Here is a 23,877-nt window from a genome sequence, read left to right on the forward strand (position 1 = left end):
AGCAAGCAACACCTCCATGATCACCTCCATGCTCACCTCCATATTCACCCTCACCAATGATTATGGCCCCATTAAGTGGCGCTGACAATTTAACATGACAGGATTATATCACCCGACACGCGGTAAGCCCTTAATAAGTGCTGGCTATAATCCTAACATGACCTTAGCAGGCCTCCAGCATGTTCCCAGGCTCAGAATTCCCCTGGTCCCTCATTACCAACGTCCCTTCCTCTGCTGACCAGGTGAATCAGGTGAGCATCCAGTTATTAATTTTTTTCTTTTATTGGGAGATAGCAGAGAGGGGTCACTCTGGATTGGAGCCCCTGACCTAAAAGATAAAGCCCCTGAAGGCACCTGGAGCTTCAATGGAGCAAGATATTCCTTTGGATTATGCCTTACCCTATCCATGCTTCTCTTTTTAATTAAAAAATGCCTGGAATCCAAATAACTCAGGAGGCCATCACAAGTTTGAGGCTAGGCTGGGCGACGTAGCCAAACCCTGTCTCAAAAAAAAAAAAAAAAAAAAAATTGAAAGTTCCCTACAAAGATGCCTCTATTAGTCACAAAGACCAAGAAAGGTGAATTCATCATCTATTTCCCCCCTGGATAGGAGGGCCTGGGGTCACTGGGGATGGGGGACATTCTTGTCATTACCTCCAGTTGGCTCCTGGGCTGGGCACTATAGACCAATCATCTTACCTATTCATCTGGCCATCCCTGTGTAATAGGTAAAATGATTTTCTGAATTTCACAGGTGAGAACACTGAGGCTCCCCAGGGTGCGTGACTTGCTTGGGGCCACAGAGCTAGATAGTTGGGGGGCCTGGGTGGAAACCAGGCAGTCCAAGGCTAACTCTTCTCTGTGGTTGGTATTTGTCCAACAAGCACCCCTTCCACTCCCAAATCCAGGCAGCTGCAGCTATTTCTCTGATTGACTAAGATCTATCCCAGTAGCCCCCTCATAAATGAACAAAAATTAATCATTCCACCGACACCGGCCCTCCTAATAAACACAGCCAGTCGTGTGTGTGACTGGTCATGACTAGCTGGTGGACAAGCCTTTGCTTTGGAATAGCTGGGGCCTGACCAAATAACTCTTGCTTTTAAAATGATCTATTTTTTTTTTATTTAAAAAAATTAAACCTTTTTAAAACAAAACAACTGAGGTTTAATTATATATATTCAAACATTCCCAGTTCTGAGAAGCACAGATGGATTTGTTTTGACAAATGCACTGTCACCACCATCCCAGGCACAATACATAGCCCAACGCCCCAGAAATTCCCTCCCACCTCTTCTCGCTGATCCCCAGGCCCACGGCCCCAGGGAAACCACTGTTCTGGTTTCCTAACACTTTCAGCTTGATTTTGCTTCTCCTAGAATTTCATATAAATGGATGCATTAGTAGATCCCGTGTAGACATATGCCTTTTTTTCACCTAATATAATGGCTTTTAAATTCACCCATTTCCCATATCTGTAACTTGTTCCCTGCTATTCCTGAATAGGATGCCATTGTCATGGGAAGAGAATGGTTTGTTTTCCATTTTCCTGTTGATGGTCATGTGGGTGTCATTAGTTTGGGGCAATGACGTCTAAAGCTTCTGTGAATATTCCTGTTCATCTTCTTGGACATACATTTTCAGTTATTTTGATGTGGGATTGAAAAGCCTGAATCGCCACGTAGGTATACACTTTACCTGCCAAACCGTCTCCCAAAGCAGAAGATGCAATCTGGCCAATTCATTTTAACTACACATGTGAGAAGCCAGGACTACCAACTGACCTCCTTACCAGACAGATGACCGTGTGACTAACTAGCTGGTTCTGGGGGCTGCAAAGGCTTCCAGAGACAGGCTGGGCAGTGACCAGAAGCAAGAAACGAGATCAGGGAAGGCTGCTCAGGCTCCCCTGGTGAGCTTCCGAAGCCAGAAGCCTTCTGAAGGGCCGGGGTCCCCAGACCCATGATGTAAAGGAAAATCCTGAGTTGTCTTGAATTTAATTACAAAGGCTAGAGAGTGGGGAGGGGAAGTTAATCAGCTAGCAGCTGCTGGGAAACCCACAGACCCTGCTGCAGGGTCCTGAATGTACGTGAAACCATGACCTAAGTCCACGGAGAACCAGGCGGCTGCGCCCTGTTTGCTCTGATGCAACCGCTGAGCCCGTAGCACGAAGCCACTCCTCATGGCCTGTCCCCAGCCCAGAGCTTGCCCTGCTTCACATGACCTGCCCCTCTTATCTGTCGTCAATGAAGTTTTGATGTAGACACCTTTTCCTCCCCATGTGTTATAGAAGTGCTCTCGGCTCCAGGTCTGGAGTCTTTTCCATCTGCTGCCTGGCCCTGCTCCTGGTCGATGTGGGAACTTGTCCTGGGACCTGGTCTTTTCCTTTTCTGATTGGCATTGCAATGGCTCAGTTGCAGAGACTCAGGTCCCTGGGTCTCCAGAGATGTGATTGACTAACCCTTAGGGGAGACCGCCAGCTAGGTGCTCCTTCAGCCCCTGGAGAAAGAACATGAGGATGTCCTGAGGCTTCGAGTGGCCAGGGGAGGTAGGAGGAGGATGCAGGTCCTCTCTGGTGCTAAGTCCTCTCTGGTGCGAGGGAGTCAGAGGTGGCTGTTTGATGTGTTGGTGGCATGTTTAGCAGACCTCCAGCCACCGTTGACAGTGTTCCCCATCCCACCCCCAAGGTGTGCCATCCATAGAGATTGTCCAGTGCCACCAGAGGACAAAGATCACCCCTGTGTTGAGAACCACTGGGTTAAAGGAAGTCTTAAGACGAACCCAGGTCCACAGGGAGGAGACCACAGAAGCACAGGGATACCTGGAAATTCTCTGTGGGCCACCAAGGGACCTTGCATCCATTCCAGATCATCTCCAGCTCACTTGGGATCCGCAGGACCCTTCTTTTGAGGTCAACTTCCCCACCCGATGAACTGAGCCCCACGTAGGTCAGAAGCTGCAACTCGAATCAAGTGCAGAGCGATCCTGTGACTCGGGGTACTTGGTCACATTTGCTGAGGATCTGAGCTGAAGGATTCAAACCCCCACGCAGCTCCTCCCCATACCAGGTAACAAGTGTGGGGACATGGTCTGAAACCAGACCATCTGCCTGGTGGTTTTGGGAGTCAAAATTTCTAAAGCAAAAACATGAGCACATAAGAGGCAGTCAGGGGCCCCCAAGAAACGAGAGTCCTTAAGGCAAAGGGAAATGACACAGGCAAGTTAGATCCCAGGCTCATGAGGTTCACAGACACCAGAAAACGAGGAATTAAAGAGCAGCCCGGTCTTCAAGGCTTTAGAATCAAGACAACGCGCCCGGAGACCAGAAGTGGGGAGTCAGCTCAGCCCTCTCGGACTCTGAGGTCAGCAGAGGTACCACCAAAAACAGGATCATTAAAATCAAACCCCCTGAAGCAGGGCAGCAGTCTGCCCAGCTCCAAACCCAATTGAGAACTTTCCCAGACCATGAGGAGCAAATTCCAGGTGATAGAAAACAAGAGCCAGGCGTAGGAGAGTCACTGGAGTAACCCACAGTTCCATTTATGTTATTCGCATAGTGAAATTCGCGCCCAAGGGTGGGGGACTTGAGATGGCAGTGAGACATCGGTGGCATGAAACAGCGTGATGAGAAAGAGTTCAGGCACAACTGGAACCCGACGCCAGAGACTGGGCACCCCCTCCCCTAGAGACGCAGGAACAGTTGCACACCTTTGTCCTTCATTTGAGTCAGCCTGGATTTCTGTCCGTCGGGTGATGCTTCCCTTGTACTTGAGCGTAAGAACAGAGAGCCCCGATTCAGTGGCAGTTGTGCTCCTATCCGATTCTTCGGATAGACAGCAGAAGAACTCATCACGCAGATGGCACAGGTGTCCAGGCTGAGCATGGCAAAAAGGACACTACCTCTAAAGGTGACATCGCAGAGGTACATTAACTCCTGTGAGTGATGGAGACTGAGTCCTGGAGAACGGGAGAGCCCTGGCCTCACCCAAACCCATGCTGGTGGCCCAGCCATGCCACACGCTTGGGGGAGCATGTTCACTCCACTTCCAAGAGAACCTGATGCGGTGACCTCAGAATAGCATGCTGCTGCCAGGGTCACGGGCACCTGTCTGCGTGGGGCTGAGCATGCCTGGGGAGGGCAGCTTGGCACTTGTCTGATTTCTTTCAAGCGACAGATCTCTGGATGCTGATTTTAAAGAGCAGCTTTTGGCTTGCTTGACTTTTTTTTTAACTGATGGACTCTCACACCCACACCTCTGTAGCCACTACTCAACAGAGGGCATTTTCATCACCCCTGAAGGTTCCTGGAGCCCCTTCTTCATCAGAACTCCACCCTCCTCCCCGCCCCAACCCCTGCTAACCGCCATTCTGACTTATCGCCATACACTGAGGCAACTTTGTATAAATGGACTTGTATACTGTATTCTTTCATGTCCGGCTTCCCTTTTATACATCTCATTTTAAAAGACTCACTCCTCAAGTTGTGCACATCAGTCATTTTTACTTTTTATGGGTGTGAACTATGATAAAAGTAAGTTTGATTTATGAAATGGTCCTAGGTTGGATACTGCTGTTTATGCCCTAGTGCCAGAACTTCCCCTCCCACCCACAGCGTCCCCTGCCCTTCTCCTTCCCCCAGAGCCCTGACCACCATCACCAACACCTGGAGGGAATGTCCTGCCATGGTCCAGCAGTCCCCCAGGGCTGACCTTGACTGTTCAGGCTCTGTGATGACATATTGACTTAAAAATTACTGGAGGAAGCCAGGCATGGTGACACACAATGGCAATCTAGCACCTTAGGAGGCAGAAGCAGGAGGATGGCAACTTTGAGGCCAGCCTCGGCAATTTAGTGAGGCCCTATGCAACTTACTGAGACACTGTCTCAAAATAAAAAGTGCTGGGGATGTGACTCAGTTGTAAAGTGTCCCTGGGTTCAATTCCTAGTACCAAAAATAATTTTTTAAATTAAAAGTTAAATTATCGGAAGAAGAGTTGCCTTTTCTAATTTGCACCCTGGCCCTGCCTGGCTAGCTGTGGCCATCAGAGCCCTGTCCACAACCTACAGCCCTTTAAGGGGTGCCTGGGTTTTGATGCCATCACTCCAGCTGAAATGGCACAGCTGGCTCAGCCAGGATGGGATGTATGCTCCCAGCTGTGTGGAGAGACCCCTCCTCAGCACAGAGGTTCTGCCGCTGGACTCTGGGTTCCTGGTCCTGCCCTCGGAGACCCCTGAACTCTGCCCCAACAGGCCCCTACACTGTTTCACTGCTGTCCCTTCCTCTCCCCCAGGGCTGCCTCCAGATTTTGGATGTCATTTGTGTTTTTGAAAAGGAGCCTGTCAGCTGGGGATGTGGCTCAAGCAGTAGCGCGCTCGCCTGGCATGCGTGCGGCCCGGGTTCGATCTTCAGCACCACATACAAACAAAGATGTTGTGTCCGCGGAAAACTGAAAAATAAATATTAAAATTAAAAAAAAAAAAAGAAAGAGAGAAAAGGAGCCTGTCTCTCTGGGGTTGTGGCTTGCGCACGGATAGCGTTTTCTGGTCAAGTAACGAGGAACAAAGTCAATCTGTAAATATCGGTCAGTGATTGGTGGAGCTATCAAAGTATAGGTGTGTCAGTCAGCTGTGCAGCGTGACAAGCTGTGCCCAAACTTTGTGAATTAATACAACTATTTATATTGCTCACACTTCTTAAGGGACTCTGTATTCATACATTTTTCATTAAGAAAATGCTTAAAGCAAGCTAACTTTATAAAGAGTTTATGTAGCTTGAAGTTTGGGAGGCTAAAGATCAGGCAGCCTTATTGACTTGGCCTCTGGTCAGGTGGCTCTTTGGCAAGAGCACATGGAGGAGTGAGTGTGAGGGGAGAGGTCGCATCCTTACACAGGAAGCCAGAGAGCTCTTCTGGGGTTGGGTGTACTCACAACATCTTATTTTATAAGAGGTCAGGGTCCCACGAGGGCAACCTTGTTGCCTTCCAAGGGCCGCTCCCACAGTGACCTATGGGCCTCCCTGGGCCTCCCTCCTAAAGGTCCCAAAACTTGACCATTGCCACCGGGGACCAGGCCTCCAACACATGAACCCCTGGAGGACAGAACACGTCAAAACCTCCTTCCTTCCAAAGCTTCTTTGGAAAACTCAGAATCATCTTGTGCACTGGTGTCCAGTACATGAGTCCCCTGCAGTGCCCCTAGTGGCCGTCTTCCCTCGGCTGGTTTATTACCAGTGATAGGGTGCGCTCACCTCCTGGCTGAGGGAGGTCAGTGGAGAGTACAGGCTCCGGGTTCTGATCCCAGCTCTGCCTTCCCCCACCAGAGTACCTGAACCAATCACTCCAGCTCTCCCAGCCTCAGTTTCCTCATCTGTAAAATGGAGGGGCTAATGTCCACACTATGGAGCTACTGCAAAGTGAAAAGAATAGCGCATTGATTGTGCGCTCACATGGTGCTGGGCTGTGTTCTAAGCACTTTACTCACATGGTAATAATCACCCTGGGAAAGAACACTAAGAAGGTTGCAGTTGGGAAGAGGCAGAGGCAGGATTCAAACCAGCAACCTGGCTTCAGAGCCCACGTGCTGAGCCACGCTGCTGCTGTTCTGCCCCTAGATGAAGGAAGCAAAGGGCCCAGCCCAGAGCTGACCATGGAATCATCCAGCAGGGGAAGCGGAGAGGGGCAGGAAAGGGGAGTGGGACCTCTGACAACAGAGAAATCGGCACAAAGAGAACAGTTTTGAGCTCTTTTAATTTCGGCAAACTTCCATTTTGCATTTTAGATTCTAGGGGTTTTTTTTTGAGTTACATAAGGGAGAGGCAGGTTTCCATGTGGCTTTGTCAGGCTTGTGGCCTCTAAAGGTCCTCTATGGCCTGCATCACCCAGCACAGCCAGATCCTCTGTGGGCCCATCAAAGATTAGGAAACTTCCCTTCTTGCTGCAAACCCTGCATCTGGCTCCCATAGTTCCCAGCCCCTTCGCTTTCTCTGCCCTGGAAGAGTCTGGCAAATCCTCCCCGATGGTAGTGGTCAGTGATCACAGGTCCCAGCAATGCCCACGGTTTCCCTGTGGTTCCAGCATGGTGTAGAACACCTCAAATGTAACATGGCAGGGGACTGGTTAAACCTCCTAGGGCACCAGGGACGAAGGCTGGAAGGGGAGGTACCAGCCAGGCTGGGTCCTGAGCCGCTGGAGGAGCCCGACTCCATCCAACCTTACCTGATGGTATCTCCAATCCCAGGCTCGGAAGCCACCTTCTTTGCCAGCCGTTCCAGGTTATTCTAAGATAGCCCTCCTGCGCTCCCTAAGCTCTAAGCAGTCTTCACCACCCCAAATCTACTTCATTTGATCCTCACACCTGCACCTCCTGGGAAGAAGGCCATGGACAGTCTCCTTGGCATAAGGGGAAACCAAGGCACAGAGAGGGAGGGAGGCCGGGGACACACACCAAGCCAGAGGGGGTGTTTGGGAGAGAACCAAGGCTCCTAAGGACCCGATCATTGAGCCTGAGTCTGCCGGTGGGTGAGGGACCCCATCCTGCTACCCACTTGCTGAGGCCACCCACTGAGAAAGAAGCTTAGTGGCAGGACTTGTTCCCAAGCAAGCTAGAGAACCATGTCCCTCCACACGCTGGTGAGACTTGGGGCAGGTCTCCTCTCCTCTGAGCCTCTGTGGAGATGGCATGGAGGTCCCCTGTGACTGAGACATGCTGAGACTATGTAGCTGGGGCCTAAGGTGATTCCACCTTTTTGGGGTTTGGGGATCCTCCATCAAAATGCAAGAGGGTGTGTGACAGGTATGGTGACAGTGCTGTGACCTGCTGACAATAAGGACGCCTGTCTCCCAGCTGCTCTCGACAGCTGGGTTATACGTAAGTGTCAATGTTGAATGTAACCCTCACTGTAACCCAGGGAGGTGGGCGGTGTTGTTACCCCCATTCTATTGATAAAATAGAGTACTGAGACTCTGAGAAGTGGAGAAAGTGAGCCAGGACTGGGATCCAAGGGTCTTCCTCCTCTAAGGGCAGGCTCTTGCTCTTGGATGTCTGCTTTAGAAACAGACTCCACTGTGCAAGGTCTATAGCCCCTGAGCTGCTCCTCCAGTACTGAAGCCCCTCATCGCCCCTCAAGAAGCATTACGGGAACTTTCCGAGCACATAAGCACCTAGACCAGCAGGACCAGCTTCCCCCACCTCTCCTTCACCAGTCCCTCATCCTGGCCCACATGCAGACACTGCAGCCGGGCCACGGAGCCTGTGAGCAGACACAAGTTTATTATTGCACAGCCTGTAGCACCTGAGCCCCCACCCCCACACCAGTTCCAACCAGGCCCCACAGCTCTGGCAGCACAGGCTCCTCCCCAGCACAGGGCCAGACCTAAAAACCCAGAGCAATGATCTTAGAGTTGAGGCCCGGAGCCTGTCAGCCCTGAGGAGCCTTACCCCACCCCCTCATTCCCTAGGAGTCCAGAAAAGCCCAGACACAGATGCAGAGTGGTGCCCACAGCTGGCTGGGACGGGAGCGTCTGCAGGCTCCTCTCTGCAGAAGGCACAGTTCAGGATTCCAGCCACGCTAGAGGCTCTGGTATTGGAAACGGGCAAGTGCAAAGCTAGAGGGGAAGGTTCCCAAGGATGAAGAAGGGGGAAGGGAAATTTGTTCCAAATGACCAAGTCCTGACCTGCCCTGGGGGGGAGCCTGGCACCACACGGAGGCTCCAAGGTCCAGAGAAACAGAATAGCAGCAGCACCTCCAGCTCAGCTCGGATGCTGTGGCCACATCCTTCCCCAGGAAGGGCTTGGGTGGGCCTGGGAGCTCTTTCCCTTCTTCCTGGAGCCAGGGAACCACAGCCCTTAGCCCCCAGGCCACCCCCCAGCAAGCCTGAGGGCCCAGACACAGGGTGGTGAGGACATCTTTAAGTGAGGTGCATGTGAGTGTCATTTGCCAAGCACATGGAAGGGGCTTTCTTGTGCAGACTGCACCAGGCTGATCTCCCAGCACCCGCCTGAGAGTCTGCCCAGGGAAATCTGCCTCCCTTTCATGTCATGCCTCCCTGAGCCCACAGTGGCCCTGGAGGGGGGAAGGGGACAAGCCAATTCATAGGGCACCATACGAGCTGTAGCTCACGGGCCCGAGAACTTCTGTACAGTGACCCCAAGGAAATCAGCAGCTCTAAATGCAACTCCAGCCTCAGACACACCCACAAACAGGGGCCACCACAACTGCACCTTACCCTTCCTCCCACCCCGCCCTGCTCCTGGGGTCAGTGGCTTCCTAGGCCAAGGCTCCCATTCCCCAGGTCTCCCCCTGTTCTACGGGGCCAGGAGGGAGGCCAAGTGTATTGGTGGGAGAAGGCGGAGCACTGCATGCTGGGATAGTCAGCTGAACTTGTCCATTTCCTCCACCATCATCCAGAACATCTGTAAGTCAGGGCCAGCTGTGTGCTGGGTACAACAACATGGTCCAAGGGATTTCAGCACCCCCTCAGCTTCCCAGGCAACCTTGGGCCACCAGCCAGGGGACTAAGTTAAAATGGGAGTGGGGTAGGAGCAAGAGGGAGAACATCATTGAACATCAACATCCTGCTTAAGTGACTTCTTCCAAAACACACAAAAGCTCAGGGATTGGGTGACAAGGGGCAAGGAGAAGGATTGGGTGAGGACAGGGGACAGGAGCAGATCAGGAAGCTCAGGAGACCAGGGGTCTCCCCTCAGGGCTTCCCTTGCCCCCGAGCAGAGCGCCCTTGGAGGGGTCCCAGACATTTTACTCCTCTGGCACCCAACCCACAGCATGGGCCCCGGGCAGGCCTCCTTAAGCGTCTGTGGTGTGGATGTGAGCTGGGCGCGGGGCTCCAGGAGCAGAGTCTTGTCCTCTTTGGCCACCTGTCTGGCATTGCAAAAAGATGGATCATGGTGTCCGCGGAACTCCTGGCTCTGCAAAGGGACAGCAACGAGGTGAGGTGAGGGAGGGAAGAAGAGTGCTCCAAGGCTGACCACCCAGTGGGATGCTGGGCGCAGGCCCCTTCCCCACTCCCCAGGGCAGCCCCGGCCCCTGGCTTTGGCACTCTGCAAGGCCTCCCCAGACCCTGACGCCTGCCTCTGCCTATTTGAACAGGCTGTTCCCTCTGCTATTCCACTCTTCTCTTCCTTCCCTCCCTCTCCCCCTCTGTCACTTGGCTCTCTCCCTTCCATCCTCTAAGCCATTGGTGCCTACAGGAAAGGCTCCAGAATCCCCATGAAACAGGCAGCCCACGAGCTCAGCATTTGCCCCCAGGTGGACCTGCCAGGCTAGTCTTGTCCCTGGCTAGCTACACAGTGATGGCACAGGGATTCCTTCCTTCCCCTGAGACTGACTACAAAACTCCAACACACTCTAAGCTAGATCAAAGAAGGGCTGTCTGGGTTGTTGTCTGTCTTGCAGGGGGAGGGAGCAGAGGACAGGGGCAATAGGCAGGAACTCTGAGAGCACTGCCAAGCACAGGATTCGCTGTAAAGGCCAGCCCTGGCAGGGGGAAGACTGTCACTCTGAGACCAGCTCAGCCCATCCTTTTTTACAGGATTGTGTCCAGTCCCCAGTTCCATCATGGAGAGAAAACTGGGATGGAGCCAATGGCAGAGGAAGGGCATGGGGTGGGAGGGACTGAGGTGGGGCAAGAGGGTGTGGTGCTCAGCCCTGCCCACCATCTCCGGTGGACTGTCAAGATGCAGGGATCTGGGGACAGCATCAAGAGCTGCTCAGCTTGATGTCTGAACTAGGAGATCTCCTCTCAGTGGGCTGTGAGGATTGGCTGTCACTCCTCAGGGCAGGAGTGAGTCTCTGCTGCCTCTACAGCTCCCCCTGGAGGCGCTGCTGAGCAAATGTTGGTCCAATGAACGAATGGATGGGTGAATAAAGCTTCGCAAGTGTGCAGCTAGGGACACCTAGGCGTGAGCAAATGGGGTGGGGAGCCCAAGATCCACCAAACCCAGGGCAGATGTGACTCCGCAGCAGAATGCTTGCTTAGCATGCACAAGGTCCTGGGTTCAAGCCCCAGCACGGTAGAAAAAAATAACAACAATAATTAGCCTCAGGATGGACGCCCAGTCCCGAGTGGGTTCCTTCTCCTGTCATCTTAACCCAGAATTCCTATGGGCTCCTCCCTTTTCCTGCTTCCCCTGCCGCACCTGGTAGACGAAGGTCAGGTCAGGAGATGGACAAAGAGGATGGCCAGGCCGATGTTGAGCAGGATCACCATGCAGATGAGGACAGTATTGGGTACCTGGAACAGTGGACAGAGGCTTCCTGAGTCCCAACAGCCTCTCCACAACCCCAGTCAGATTACAAGCCTGGCCAGAGGCGCAGGAACTTCTAGAAAGATCCTCCTAAGAGCACCCCCTGTGTGGTCACTGTGGACCCTGGGTGGCAGACTTTGGGAGCTAAAAAGATTCTTGGAAATAATTAACATAAGCCCTCAGGGTCCAGAAAGGGACATGAATATATCCCAAACCACAGAGCAGGAGAGACTCAGGCCTGGAACCCGGGTGGCAGGCCTGATGGACTGCTGATCCCTCCTGTGTGGCCTTCCTCAGCCCCTGAGAGCCCAGCTACACTCTGTTTCTGCAGTAGTGGCATCCAGCCTCCCATGGATAGAAAGGTCCAGAGTCCAGGACCTGCTGGGGTCTTCCTCCACCCACAGGAAGCCATCCCTGCTACACCCTGAGCAGATGAGCAAGCTGGGTCCCAGCACAAGTCTTCCCCACCAGCAGGTGGCCCATCCTCCCTTGGCTCGGGCTCCCTGCTGACCTTGTTCCTGAGACCTGCCTCTGTGGATAGGACACCAGGGGCAAAGATACTTACCCAGAGGTGAGGTGGGGATCTCTGCCTTGTCATTTGGGCTCTGAAGTCTTCTAGGCACCCGGACAAAGCTACACTCTAGTATTCCATCTTCCCCGCCCCCAAATGCCCTGCACCCCAATCCTGCCTCCTGTCCTGTGGACCTCAGATGTCTCTTCTGCCCATAGACTCACCTCTTCTACCTCCACCTCCGCCTCTGCCACCAGCGCCGCCTCCTTCCGAGCCTTCTTCTTGGCCCCAGCCTTGGTCAGCCCTCGGGCCTCCGTCTTGCGGGCCTTGGCCTTGGACTCGGCTTTGGGGACAATGGGCTTGGGCTCCATCTTGGAGGGGGCCTCGGACGCAGGCTCGCAGACTTGGACCGCAGGGGCCTGCACAGGGGCGGTGGCCGGGGACGGTGGCGCGGAGTCGGACCCAGAGGCTTCGGGCTCGGGCTCATCCTCGAAGGGCGGAGGCGCGGGCGGCCCGGTGCGCACGGCGTAGCTGTGGTAGCCGCGGTACAGCGCCACCTCGGGATCCCGCGACAGCGCGGGCGGCGCCTGCAGCGCCTCGATGGCCATGTGTTCGGTGGCGGGGCGCGCGGGGCTGCGGCGGCCCGCGCCCTCGGACGGCGTGACGGGCCGGCTGCCCTCGCCACCAGACTCGCCGTTCCAGGCCCCCGGGCCCAGCAGGCCGTCCTTGGACGTCCCCGGCCGGGGACGCTTGGGCTGCGGGGGAGTCCCGGCCGGAGACGGCGGGCCCCCTTCGGGCCGCGGGGTCTCGCGCTCGTGCAGCTGCGGGCTCTCGCGGGGCGGCTGCGGGACGCCTGTGGCGCCTGCGCCCCGCTCGGGGGGCTCCAGCAGGCTCTCCGAGTTCTCCAGGATCTCCTGCAGCAGCCGGCGCTTCTGATATTCCGGACCTGCGGGGCAACACAAGGAGGCTGCGTTCGAACCCCACCGCTGGATCATCCTGAGCCAGGCACGTCACCTCCTGAGCCTCGCTCATTTACTCAGCCAGCACTCAAGACATGAGCTGATACCAGGCCCTGCCTGGCCTGAGCAATTTCCTAATATGAACTCGTTCGTTTTGATAACCATATGAGATTGGTGCTATTGAAAACCTCCGATTTCCAGATGAAGAAAGAAAAGACCCAGAAAGGTTAAATCACTAACCCAATGTCACACAGCAAAGGGCAGATGTGATGCTTTTAATTAGGACACTGGTCTCTTTACATCCCCTTGCCTGAAAAATGGGCCTAGTAATACCTATTTCATAAATAGCAATGGAAGGATAAATTTAGAAAATGTGTGCAAAATGACAAGCTCAGACCCTGGCACAGTAACAGCCATGGCTACCACCACCCAAGGCAAGCTAGTGTCACTCTTCCTGGGCCAGCAGGGGGAGCACTGTGACCAGAAGGGACGTCTCTGGGGCACAGACTGCACTCCTGGGTCTTCTATCTAGTGTCACTTGGGCTCCCTTACTGCAGTGCAGTCTGTCAGAGCCATTGGTCCTCCTTACTCTGCAGTCTCGCTCCCCACCTCCCGCTGTGTGCCTCCCCATCTAACTGTTCCAAGCTCCTGTGCTTTTGGGCCTGCAGTTCTTTCCATTCAACTGTCCCACCCAGTACCACCTGGTGCAGTAGTTCTCAAAAGTGTGGCCCCAGACCAGCAACATTGGCCCTGCCTGGTCCTCTAGGCATGGGCTCCACCCCAGACCTACAATCAGGACCTGGGGGAGGGGTAGGCCCAGCAGTCTGTGTCAAGATCAATCTTGAAGGACCTGATCTGTCACACAGCACTCGTCATACTGCATGAAATTGAGGTTTACCAGTTGCCTTGCACGAAGTAGCACAGCTGGTGAGTAGCGGAGTCAGCATTTGAACACCTGCAGCCTGTGTGCCTCACCCCATGCTGTCTTTGAGTGGCCCTGGAGCCCAGCACAGACCTGACATTCAGGCAGTGCTCAATTAGTGCTTGACAAAGTATTGAGCAGGAGCAGGAAGCCCCGTTTGCCCCGGCATCCATCAGAGACTCACCACTTCTCTAAGATTCACCAGCCCCAACCAACAGGGACAGGCATGCAGGCAGAGATGTGTCTCCTCTGTGTCCTTTTTCATTGTCCCATACCTTGTCTGCATCATGCCTCACAGTTTCCAAAACTTACAAGCATTCGTGAGCCTACTGAAGTATCTCAGCTTCCCAGCAAGCAAAAAAAAGTGCCCATCGCCCAGTGGCCCTACCTGGCTGGTAGAAGTCCGGAGCCAGCTCCCTGGCCAGAGTGCGGGCAATGTTCGACTCCTGGTTGGCAGCCAGAGCAGCCTGTTCCGCTGCCTCAGCTTTGGCCCTGGCGTGGCTTGTCCTAAGGAGACAATAGGGCAGAACACTTAGGGTCCCACCAGAAAAACAGTTTTTGTTTCTTCTCCCCAACCCATGCAGAGACACCTGGACCTAGCATTCGCTCGCTCAGGCTGTCCATGGATATTGATCAAAGCCTGTGCCCAGAACATTTCCTCTACTTTGTGGGCACACGAGAGACCTCATGTCCCAGCCTCCCCTGCGGTTAGGTATGATGGGGTGACTCTCTGGCCCCTGCATTATGGGAAGCTCTGGTGTGTGCGCTGTCCAGGCCTGGCCATAAAACCTTTTCCCTGTTGCTGGCTGCATGCAGAAGAGGCCAACGTCCCACGACAGGGCGTTTAACACTTGTGTGTCACAGAGTCCTTTGGCAGTCTGGTGAAGCCTGTAGATCCATCTCGGAACAATGCTTTTAAAATGCACAAAATTCATGGGATTACAAAGGAAATCTGCAGTTATATCAACACACTGTCACCAAAATATTTAAAATAACAAATTTGCAATATAATAATGTATGTCCTTCTTTATTAACGCATTAAACAAAATGTCTATCAGGCCTACTAACTACCATAATTTTAAAGTATAAATTAGCATAAAGGATATTTCAAAGATATCTGCAACAGTAATGTGATATGAAAATATGTATGATTTCCATTAACAACAAAGTCACAAATACTGAGAATGGTACCATGGTTTATTGCCTACTTTTACAAATGAAGAAAATGCTGAATTTTAGTTAGAGGTTGGTAAAAAAAAAAAAATAACACTTTTCCCCACCTCTAGTAGATACTTTTGATGTCCAGCCCAGATCCCTTTACTGGGAAAATTGCACCTGCCCCCTAGCTGTCTGAGTGTGGGCTGCTAATGGCTCATTGCTACCAACAGAATTGCAACCAACAGAAACCACTGTGTTCCACAAGTTTAAAATGACACTCCCTCTACCCCTGCCCAGGCAGCCCACACCAGTGACTGGTTGACACCGATCAGCCCCCTCTTACCCCAAGAGCAACCCACTGCAACCCTGGGGCACAAATCCTTGCTCTAGAGGCCTCAGCTTCAGGCAGGGCTCCAAAAGAGACCACAGGCTTGCTCAGCTCCTTCCCCTCCCTCCTGATGCTCCCACCCCTCTTTCCTGGAAGCATGTCCTCAAAAAAAAAATCTCTGGATTAGGAGTCCCCATCTCATGCCATGTTTCTAGGGACTGGAACCTAAAACATCATTCAAGTTCATGGACCCTCCACATTCTACCCAGAGAATCCCTGGTGGACTCCAAATTAAGAAATGGAGTGGAAGGAGCCCAAGTGCATAATTGACAGCCCCTCCCACAGTCCTACACTGGAATGTTACAAGAGCAAATTCTAAACATGTATGAAGCACCTGAGATTTGAGAGATGTCTGTTTCAGCTGCCAGTCTAGCTACAGTAACAGCGGCCCGTTTACCAACAGGCCAGGCACGGCCCTCGGGCCCTCCGGCACTAAGGGAACCAGTAAGATCATCTGCCATGATATCATAACATCTGAGGAAGCTGGTGCTGTTGTTCACCCTCTTTACAAATGGAAACTGAGATACGGGCAGGTTAAGTAACTTGCCCAGGGTCACAGAGTCAGGAGTGCAGGAGTTGGGATGTTGAACCGTAACCTGGGTGCTCATGCTGCTCTTGAGCATGTGACAACTGTGGCCAAAAACTGAGGCTTGAGACTCCTGTGGACAAGAATATCCAGACCCCCTCACCACCATTAGGTCAAATATAATCAAATAAAAAGTATTTATTTATAACCATGAGATGTGCCAATTAGGAAGAGCATAGAAGACACTGGAGACACTGAACAGTGAGCCTTCCTAGAGACTGGCAGAGGGTGGGTTGGCCCAGGAGGTTTCCCTGAGGATGGGACATTCAAGCTGGGACCTGGAGACACACATCCATTAGGCCTAGCAGAGGTGGGGAAGGCTGTGAGCTGGGCAGAGAGGCGAGCAAGCTCTAAGGCCCTGGTTAACTCGATTACTGAATTTTTCGGCATCTGAGTGCCCCTCACACCGCACCCTAACCTCAGAAGAGGCAGAGCCAAAATCAGAATCCAGGGCTGCTGATCCCCGTTGTGCCCTCACCTGTTCCCAAGCCCCCCCACCCCGCCCCCGCGTGTGCGTGTGCGTGTGCGTGTGCGTGTGCGTGTGCGTGTGCCTGCGTGCGCGCTCCTGCGGCTGCGCTTTGGGTTCAGTGAACCCTAGCCTGGCAGGGTGGCATGGGGGAGAGGACAGCAGCCTGGACGTCTTCTGGCCTGGGTGTGAGATTCTACCCCCCTGCTCATTGCTGAGTGGAGCGGAGCCCGTGTCTAGGGCCCCTGCTGGACTTCCCTGGAGAACTCAAGGTGGAGTGAGAGCCAGCAGAGGGGTTAACTCCTGGGGGGCGGAGTGTCTCCAGCACTCACTGGGCCCACAGTAAAGGAGATGGATTCCCTGAAGCTCCTACTATATGCCAGGCCCTTTACCTTTGTCATCCCTTTCAGTCCTCACAACTGTCCATAGGAGGTTTTTGTCCATCCCTCCCCACCTCATGGGCAGGGAGACTGAAGCTCAGAGAGCCATCTCGCTCAAGGATGCAAAACAGTATCTCACATCGCGTGCCCAGGGCTCTACAGTAACCACCGTATTTCACCCCCAGTCCCGCAGCTCTAGGTGGTAGACGGATGCCTTCCTCCCTCCTCCCAGAGGACAAACCAGAGGGACAGTAGATGCTGGTAGATCACCAGTGCTCCCACAGCCAGGAAGCAGAAGCATGAGAATTCAAGCTGAGGCACCCAGGAAGCAGGGCCCCTGGACACAGGCTCCGCTCCACTCAGCAATGAGCAGTGGGCTAGAATCTCACACCCAGGCCAGCAGACATCCAAGCTGCTGTCCTCTTCCCCCATGCCACCCTGCCAGGCTAGGGTTCACTGAACCCAGAGCACAGCGGCAGGAGCGCGCACGCAGGCACACGCACAGGCACACGCACATGCACACGCGGGGGCGGGGGGGGGGGGGCTTGGGAACAGGTGAGGGCACATCAGGGATCAGCAGCCCTGGATTCTGAATTTGGCTCTGCCTCGTCTGGGGTTAGGGTGCAGATGCCGAAAACTTCAGTAATCGAGTTAAATCATATTTTCATATAATATTCAAAGTTAAAATTGAAATCCTGGGTAAGTAAATTATTTAGAAAATGTTTCACAGAGACTGATGGGATGCTGTGCCGGCGTCCCTCCCTTCCCCACCGCTCCCCAGCCCTGACCCCACTGGACCTTAGTTGCGTGGATTTCCTCTCCGTGCCTCAGTTTCCCAGTCTGTAAAGTGGAGGTGACAGCTCTCCCCTGGTGGAGCTGCTGTGAATGTGAAGGGGGTGGTGATGCTGGTGAGACAATAAGTGGTGGCGGTGGTACAGGAGGACAGGGTGACAATTGCAATATCGAAATTCAAGGTGGTACGTGCGGAGCGGCAGGCTCACGTTGGCCTGCGCGTGGGTTTGTGTGAGACAAAGTCCTAAACTCTTCAGAGCCACTTCCAGGGGAACCTGAAACCCCAGGTCAGTGGGGGAGGGAAAGCACAAGGCAGGCGAAACTTCCAGCTGAGAAGATGCCCTTTTTTGGTCATGTGAGCTGAATGACGCTCATTTCCTGATCTTTAGCGAAGCTGGGTTGCAGGACTCCAGGCTGGAACCAGGGCAGCCAGCACAGGAGTGGAGATGGGGGTGGCCACATAGCCCGAGACATGAGGGTTGCCGCATTGGAAGCAGGCATGCACGGGACCTCTGCCCACCTCCATCAGCCTGGCACTGGCCACAGAACCCCTTACTAGCCCTCTCCCCAACCCCCATCCTCTCTAACCTCAGGGTGGCTTCTCGGCTCCCAGCCTACAAGCCAGGAATCCCAGTATTCTCCCACACCCTCCTCCCCATCTCCTTCAACCCCAAAGCCAATCAGTCACCCACTCCTGCCTGTCCTGGCAAAGCCCCCCCCCCAGCCCCAGCCCACGCAGTACACAGGGGTTGTGCCTGCCCGTGCACATTCCCAGGCCTCACCTCTTGCTTCAGGTCTTTGCAAGCCCTCTTGCCGTGCTCAAAGCAAAGCCCAAACACTCTACGCGGCCTGCAGGGCTTCCCACCTCCTCTGCGTGAGGCAATCCTGATGGGGCATGCAAGGCAGCCCCCAGATGAAGGGCAGGCAGAGCTGCCGTCTCCCAGAGGCCACTGCTTCCAGTCGGGTGCCACTCACAGGGTGGCCCTACAAACCCTCCAACATCCTCACCAGCTTGTCAGTAATACAGGTTCTCAGGATCCACCCCAGACCTTCTGAATCTCAATCAGAGGGGGAGGAGCCCAGGAACCTGTGTTCCACAAGCCCTCCAGACACCCGCAGCTCACCAAAGACAGAGAAGCGTGACAGAGAGGGAGTCAGCCCGCCCGAGTCTGGGAGCCTCAAGTGCTTTCTTTAAGCACCATGAACTCTCCCTGGTCTAGGCCCTGCCAGGATGACACAGGGACCACCTCTTCTCTGACTACTGCCCACATCGAGGTTGATGCCTCTGGGCGAGGGTCTTCTAGGATGGCTCTGAGCCTGCTGGGAAGTGAGGGGAACAGTAACTGGGTCAGGGGGTGGGGCAGGGAGAAGCCACTCTTCTTGATGGCATTCAGATGGATTATCTTTCGTCAGCAGGGTTAAAAATAAGGCTGATGGTTCTGGGATGGGGCAGGGCTATCACTCAACAGAACCACTTTGGGGCGCATACACCACTACCTCCCCCATCCCATAGCTTCCTTTCCCATCCCCAGGCCCCTTGCTGCTTGGTTATAGCTGGTCTTGTTTCCCAGTTGTCTTCACCATGCATTGGTGGCTTCATGGGGCCAGAAGGGGACACTCACTGGACTCATCTTGACTCCAGGCCTTTGCTCAGGCTGTTCCCCCAACTTGGAATGTCCTTCTCCTCCCTCCATACTTACAACGTTAAAGGGCCAGCTAAAGACCCCTGACCGCTCATTGGTCCATTTATTCATACAATTTATAGAATGTCTACCATGAGCCACGCATGGTTCTGGGCGCTGTGTACTCGACAGGCATCTTTGTGAGCTCCCTCATGGAAATCACATTCTAATGCAGGACTCAGACAATGCCAGCAGCAGGCTGAATCCAGCTCCTGGTCTGTGTCTGACTGCCCTTGAACTAAGAACTCTTATTATATTTTTAAGGGGTTGGAAAAAAAAAAAAAAAGGAGTAATATATCGTGAAACATGAAAAGTATATGAAGTTCCAATTTCAGTATCCATATAAAGTTTTATTGGAACGCAGCCACACTCATCCGTTTATGTACTGTCTGGAGTTAGGTGGTTGCCATAGAGACTGCACGACAAGCAAAGCCAAAAATATTTCCCATCTGGGTCCTTTACAGAAAAAGCTTGCCACCCTCTGTTCTAACGCATTCCCTCCACAAATGTTTCTTCTACTATTAAAACTAATAGCATTGATTGGGGTTATTTGTTGAGCACGTTGTGCCCAGCTCTGTGCTATGGCCTTCTTCATAGCTGTGACCTAGAGACGTGTAATTATTTTACAGTATCCAGCTTAACAAGACTGTGGCCATCTTGGTTATAGCTGCCATCTTGCCCTCCAGGTGACCCTGGCACTCATCCCAAACCCTATAGGACAAACAAGTCATTAAGAGAGTCAACCAAGCATGTTGTGCCAGGCACTGATGCCTGAACTGTTTCTTAACTGACATTTGGCACGTTAATAGCTTTTGAGAAAGGTCAGGTAAATAGCGCTTGGCCGAAGCCCACCTTTGTTTTGCTTCACATATAAATTCCTTCCTCCTGCCTTGGAGTGAGGGGATTCTTTTGCCTTGCCACTGTCCTAGGCATACTTCTGTCTGCGGATCCTAAGAAATTGTGCTTTCTGTGATCCTTTGGACCCGTCTGTGTCTTTCTTTGGTCGCATGGCACCTTCCACCTTTGGTGACTGATGCTTCTACGGGAACTGAGTTTTTCCAAAACATACCTTTCTCATTGTCACACAGTTAGAAATTGAATGTGCCCAAGCTCTTACCCATTACTCCGATGAGCCACATCCCTCCAGGCTCCACACCAAAGTAGGTTGAGCCCTATTCTCCGTGCGCAGGGACCAAGCTTGGGGAAGAACAGGTCCCAGCAGCCACTTGGGGATCCTGCACCCTAACAACACAGCCCTGCCGGGCCCACTGGGCCTCATTGCTGGAAATCAGTAGTTAAACAGGAGCTCAGAGCAAAGCGTCTAAGTGACACCATGGCATGGCTAACAGGGACAGCTGGTCGGGCCAGATCCAGACTCTGCTCTCACAACCCTGAGAGGTTTGAGCCTTCCTGAGACCCAGTCTCCTCTCCCGCAAAGTGGGGATAGTAACAGCACCTAGCTCAGGGGAAAAGACAGAGGAGAAAGCACGTCAGCAAGCACTCACAGGGCTCTGGGACAGTGGTGGGCACACACGAAGTGCTGTGTAGATGCTTGTAAATAAAAATCAGTAAGAAGCACAGTTTGTTTGGAGAGGATTAAACCAAAAATCCTGAGTATACTAGATGTCACCCTTTTTTTCACTTTAGAATGAAAAAAAAAAAAATCCTCAGAACAAAGAGGTTTGGCAGACTGGGCAGATAATTGTTCCCAGCTCAGGCCTCTGCCAACGTTTCTGGCTGCGACAGAGGTGGTGATGGGGACAGTGCAGCCAAGTGTCTTCCTGAGGGAGAATGCTTCAGATGCCACAACCCGGCCTTCTCCCAAAATAGCTCCTCGCCCCCAGCTCTCACTGGACAGGCCTGTTTCCCTAGAATGACCAAGGCCAGCCTAATAGAATGGAGGACCCTGGCTCGGTGTCCAGTGGCTGGCCCAGAGAGCTCCCCAGGAGGAAGCCCCCTCCCTCAGGGATACAGCCAAGACGGAGTCCTGGACCCACAGACCCCTCCCTGCCACAGGGGGGCCACAGCAGGTGCTAGAGAGACAGTGGCCAATGAGCAGGCGGCACCACACCAGGAAGCCCCTCACCAGAGAGGCTAAGGGTGCCAACTCAAGCCCCGATCATAGCACCATGTCCCATTCTAAGATCTGACCTTGGCTCTTTGGCCTCAGTCCCTTCAGTGGTGAAATGGAGATGATAGTATTTATCTCATGGCTGGGCGTGGTGGCACACGCCTGTAATCCCAGAGGCTCTGGAGGCTGAGGCAGGAGGAGCGGGAGTTCAAAGCCAGCCTCAGCAAAAGCAAGGTTAGGAACTCAGTGAGACCCTGTCTCTGAATAAAATACAAAATGAGGCTGGGGATGTGGCTCGGTGGCTCAGTGGCCCTGAGTTCAATCCCTGGTACCCCCCCCGAAAAATTCACCTCATAAATCTGAAATGAGATAGCAAAAAAGTATTGAGCGTAAACTGAGCACTTACTAGTAGTTACCACTATTACTGTTTTTATTAGTATTGTCAAAATGCTTACCAGAATTCCCTTCCAAAATTCTATCTGCTGCCAACAAATGGAGACAGGCTGTCTCAAGGCTGTTCTGAGGTCCACCCACACTAGAGCACCCACCAGGACTTCATTCCTCTCTATTGCCAAATGATAGATCATTGTGTAGATAAGCTGAGTTTGTTCACATCAGTTGATGGAAATTGGGGTCGTTTCCACTTTGGGGTTATTGTGAATTCTGCTGCTTGGACATTTCTGTACAAATTTTTGAATGGAGGCATGTTGTCATTTCAAACTGCTGTGTTACATGGTACCTCTGTTTAACCTTCCACGCACCACCAGGTTATCTTGCTAAGTGGCTGCTCTATTTCAGTCTCCCAGCAACATCTGAGGGCTCCAATTCTTCCACATCTGTGCCAACACTTGTGATGTCCACCTTTTTAATTATGAGCATCCTGGGGTCTTGTGAAATGGTACCTCGTTGTGATTCTGAGTTATATTTCTCTAAGGACTAATGATTTTGAACATTTTATATAAGGCCATTTGTTTATCTTCTTAAAAGAAATGTCTGTTTAGATCCTTTGCCCACATTTTTTTATTATTATAATTGAGTTGTGAAAGTTCTTTATTTATTCTAGACACACGCCCCTTAGCAGATACATCATTTGCAGGTCTTTTTCCCATCCTTCTGGTTGACGTTTCACTTTTTTTGATAGTGCCCTTTGAAGTAAAAAAGTCTCAATTTGTTGTTGTTCATTTGTTTCAGAAGTACTATTGATTGAACAAAGGACCTCCTCACACATGCTAAGCAAGTGCTCTATCCCTGAGCCACCAGCCCCCCTTTATTTTATTTGGAGTCGGGGTCTCATGCAGTTGTCCAGGCTGGCCTGGAACTTGCAATCCGCTGCCTCAGCCTTCCAAACAACTGGGATCACAGGCGTGCACCATCACGCCCAGCAAAAGTTTCACATTTTAATGAAGTTCAAGTCATCTATTTTTTGTCTTTTGTCCTCTGGACATTTGGTGTCATACCTAAGATGGTTTTGCCTAACCCAGGGTCACAAAGAATTCCTCCTATCTTTTCTTCTATGAGTTTTACGGTTTTAATTCTCTCATTTATGTCTCTGAGCATCGATTCTCATAAGAAAAAATGACAGATATACTAAGGGTTCATACCACCTTACAAGGTAGATACCACCACCATTTTACAGATGGAGAAACGGAGGAACAGAGAAGTTGTGTCACTTACTCATGATTATTAAAGTGCAAGTTGAGCCATGGATGGCCCCTGCTATGGAAAGATAGAGTCTAGGAGGAGAGATACGACAGGTGAGAAGTCCTGAGAGTAGAACGAAAGAAGGTTAGTGGGCTCTGGAAGCTCATCTGGGGGTGCTGTTTTACTATTTGTATTTTATTTTTATAATACATATACAAAAAATGCATACACATATGTATTTTATTATTCCTATGTTGCATATTATAGAATGAATGTATCATATAAACATATGTACATGTATCAAAAATAATATGGCTTCCTTGTAGAAAATTTTGGAAAACAAGCAGAATTTTTTTTTTAATTGCTGTTTATTTTGGTGTTGTGAGGTGGTTAGGATGGTGGGTGACTTCCTGAAATCCTCCGGGCTTTTCCATCCGTTAAATGGGGGTATGAACAGCCTTGCCTCACAGAGTGGCTGGGATTGTAGAACAAATTCATACAGAAAACCCTAGAACAGGCCCTGGCACAGTGAGCCCCAGGCCAGTGTGCCCAGCAGCGGAAAGTGGTTTGCTCTAGTTGGAGGGGAGAAAGGGGTGGTGTTGGGGATTCGGGTTCTGAGTTGGGGTGGAGGCAGGAGCTGTGCTACCCTCCACTGCTCTATGCAGAAGTGACCCAGCCAAAACCCCCTGGCCACAAAGGTAGCCCTTGCAGATCATGTTTTATGGCAAATCTTGCTCCTTATGGAAGAACCTCCAGCCCCGTGAGAGAGGAGGCATGGCCCTCCCAGCCTAGATGGGGAGGCCAAGCCACAAGAGTGTATTTACCCCATGTTAAGTGTGTGCTCGTCACTTGATCTGAGTGGCTGGCTGAAAAATGGCCCCAAAGATATCCAACTCCTAATCCCGGACTCTGTGAATGTCACCTTATATGGTGATACAGCCTTGGCAGATGTGATTAAAATAAAGATCTTGAGATAGAGAGACACTCCTGCATCACAGGGCAGGCCCTGAATGGAATCGCAGCGTCCTGAGCGGGAAGCGAGGGAGATTAGGTAGAAAA

General features: G+C 52.3%; 1 protein-coding gene across 1 annotated transcript in view; it reads right to left on the reverse strand.

The window, feature by feature from the left end:
• Window positions 1-6,727: 6,727 nt before the first annotated feature.
• Window positions 6,728-23,877, reverse strand: part of Jph2 (junctophilin 2) — a 65,144-nt gene continuing 47,994 nt past the window's right edge. The window contains exons 3-6 of the mRNA XM_076851874.1: window positions 14,043-14,161; window positions 11,998-12,719; window positions 11,155-11,249; window positions 6,728-9,924 (exon numbers count right to left, since the gene is read on the reverse strand). Of these exons, the coding sequence (XP_076707989.1) occupies window positions 11,169-11,249; window positions 11,998-12,719; window positions 14,043-14,161 (922 nt within the window). The 3' untranslated portion in view covers window positions 6,728-9,924; window positions 11,155-11,168. The remainder of the gene's footprint in view (window positions 9,925-11,154; window positions 11,250-11,997; window positions 12,720-14,042; window positions 14,162-23,877) is intronic.

Source organism: Callospermophilus lateralis, chromosome 3, assembly GCF_048772815.1.
Source record: "Callospermophilus lateralis isolate mCalLat2 chromosome 3, mCalLat2.hap1, whole genome shotgun sequence".
In the NCBI taxonomy this organism is placed as follows: domain Eukaryota; kingdom Metazoa; phylum Chordata; class Mammalia; order Rodentia; family Sciuridae; genus Callospermophilus; species Callospermophilus lateralis.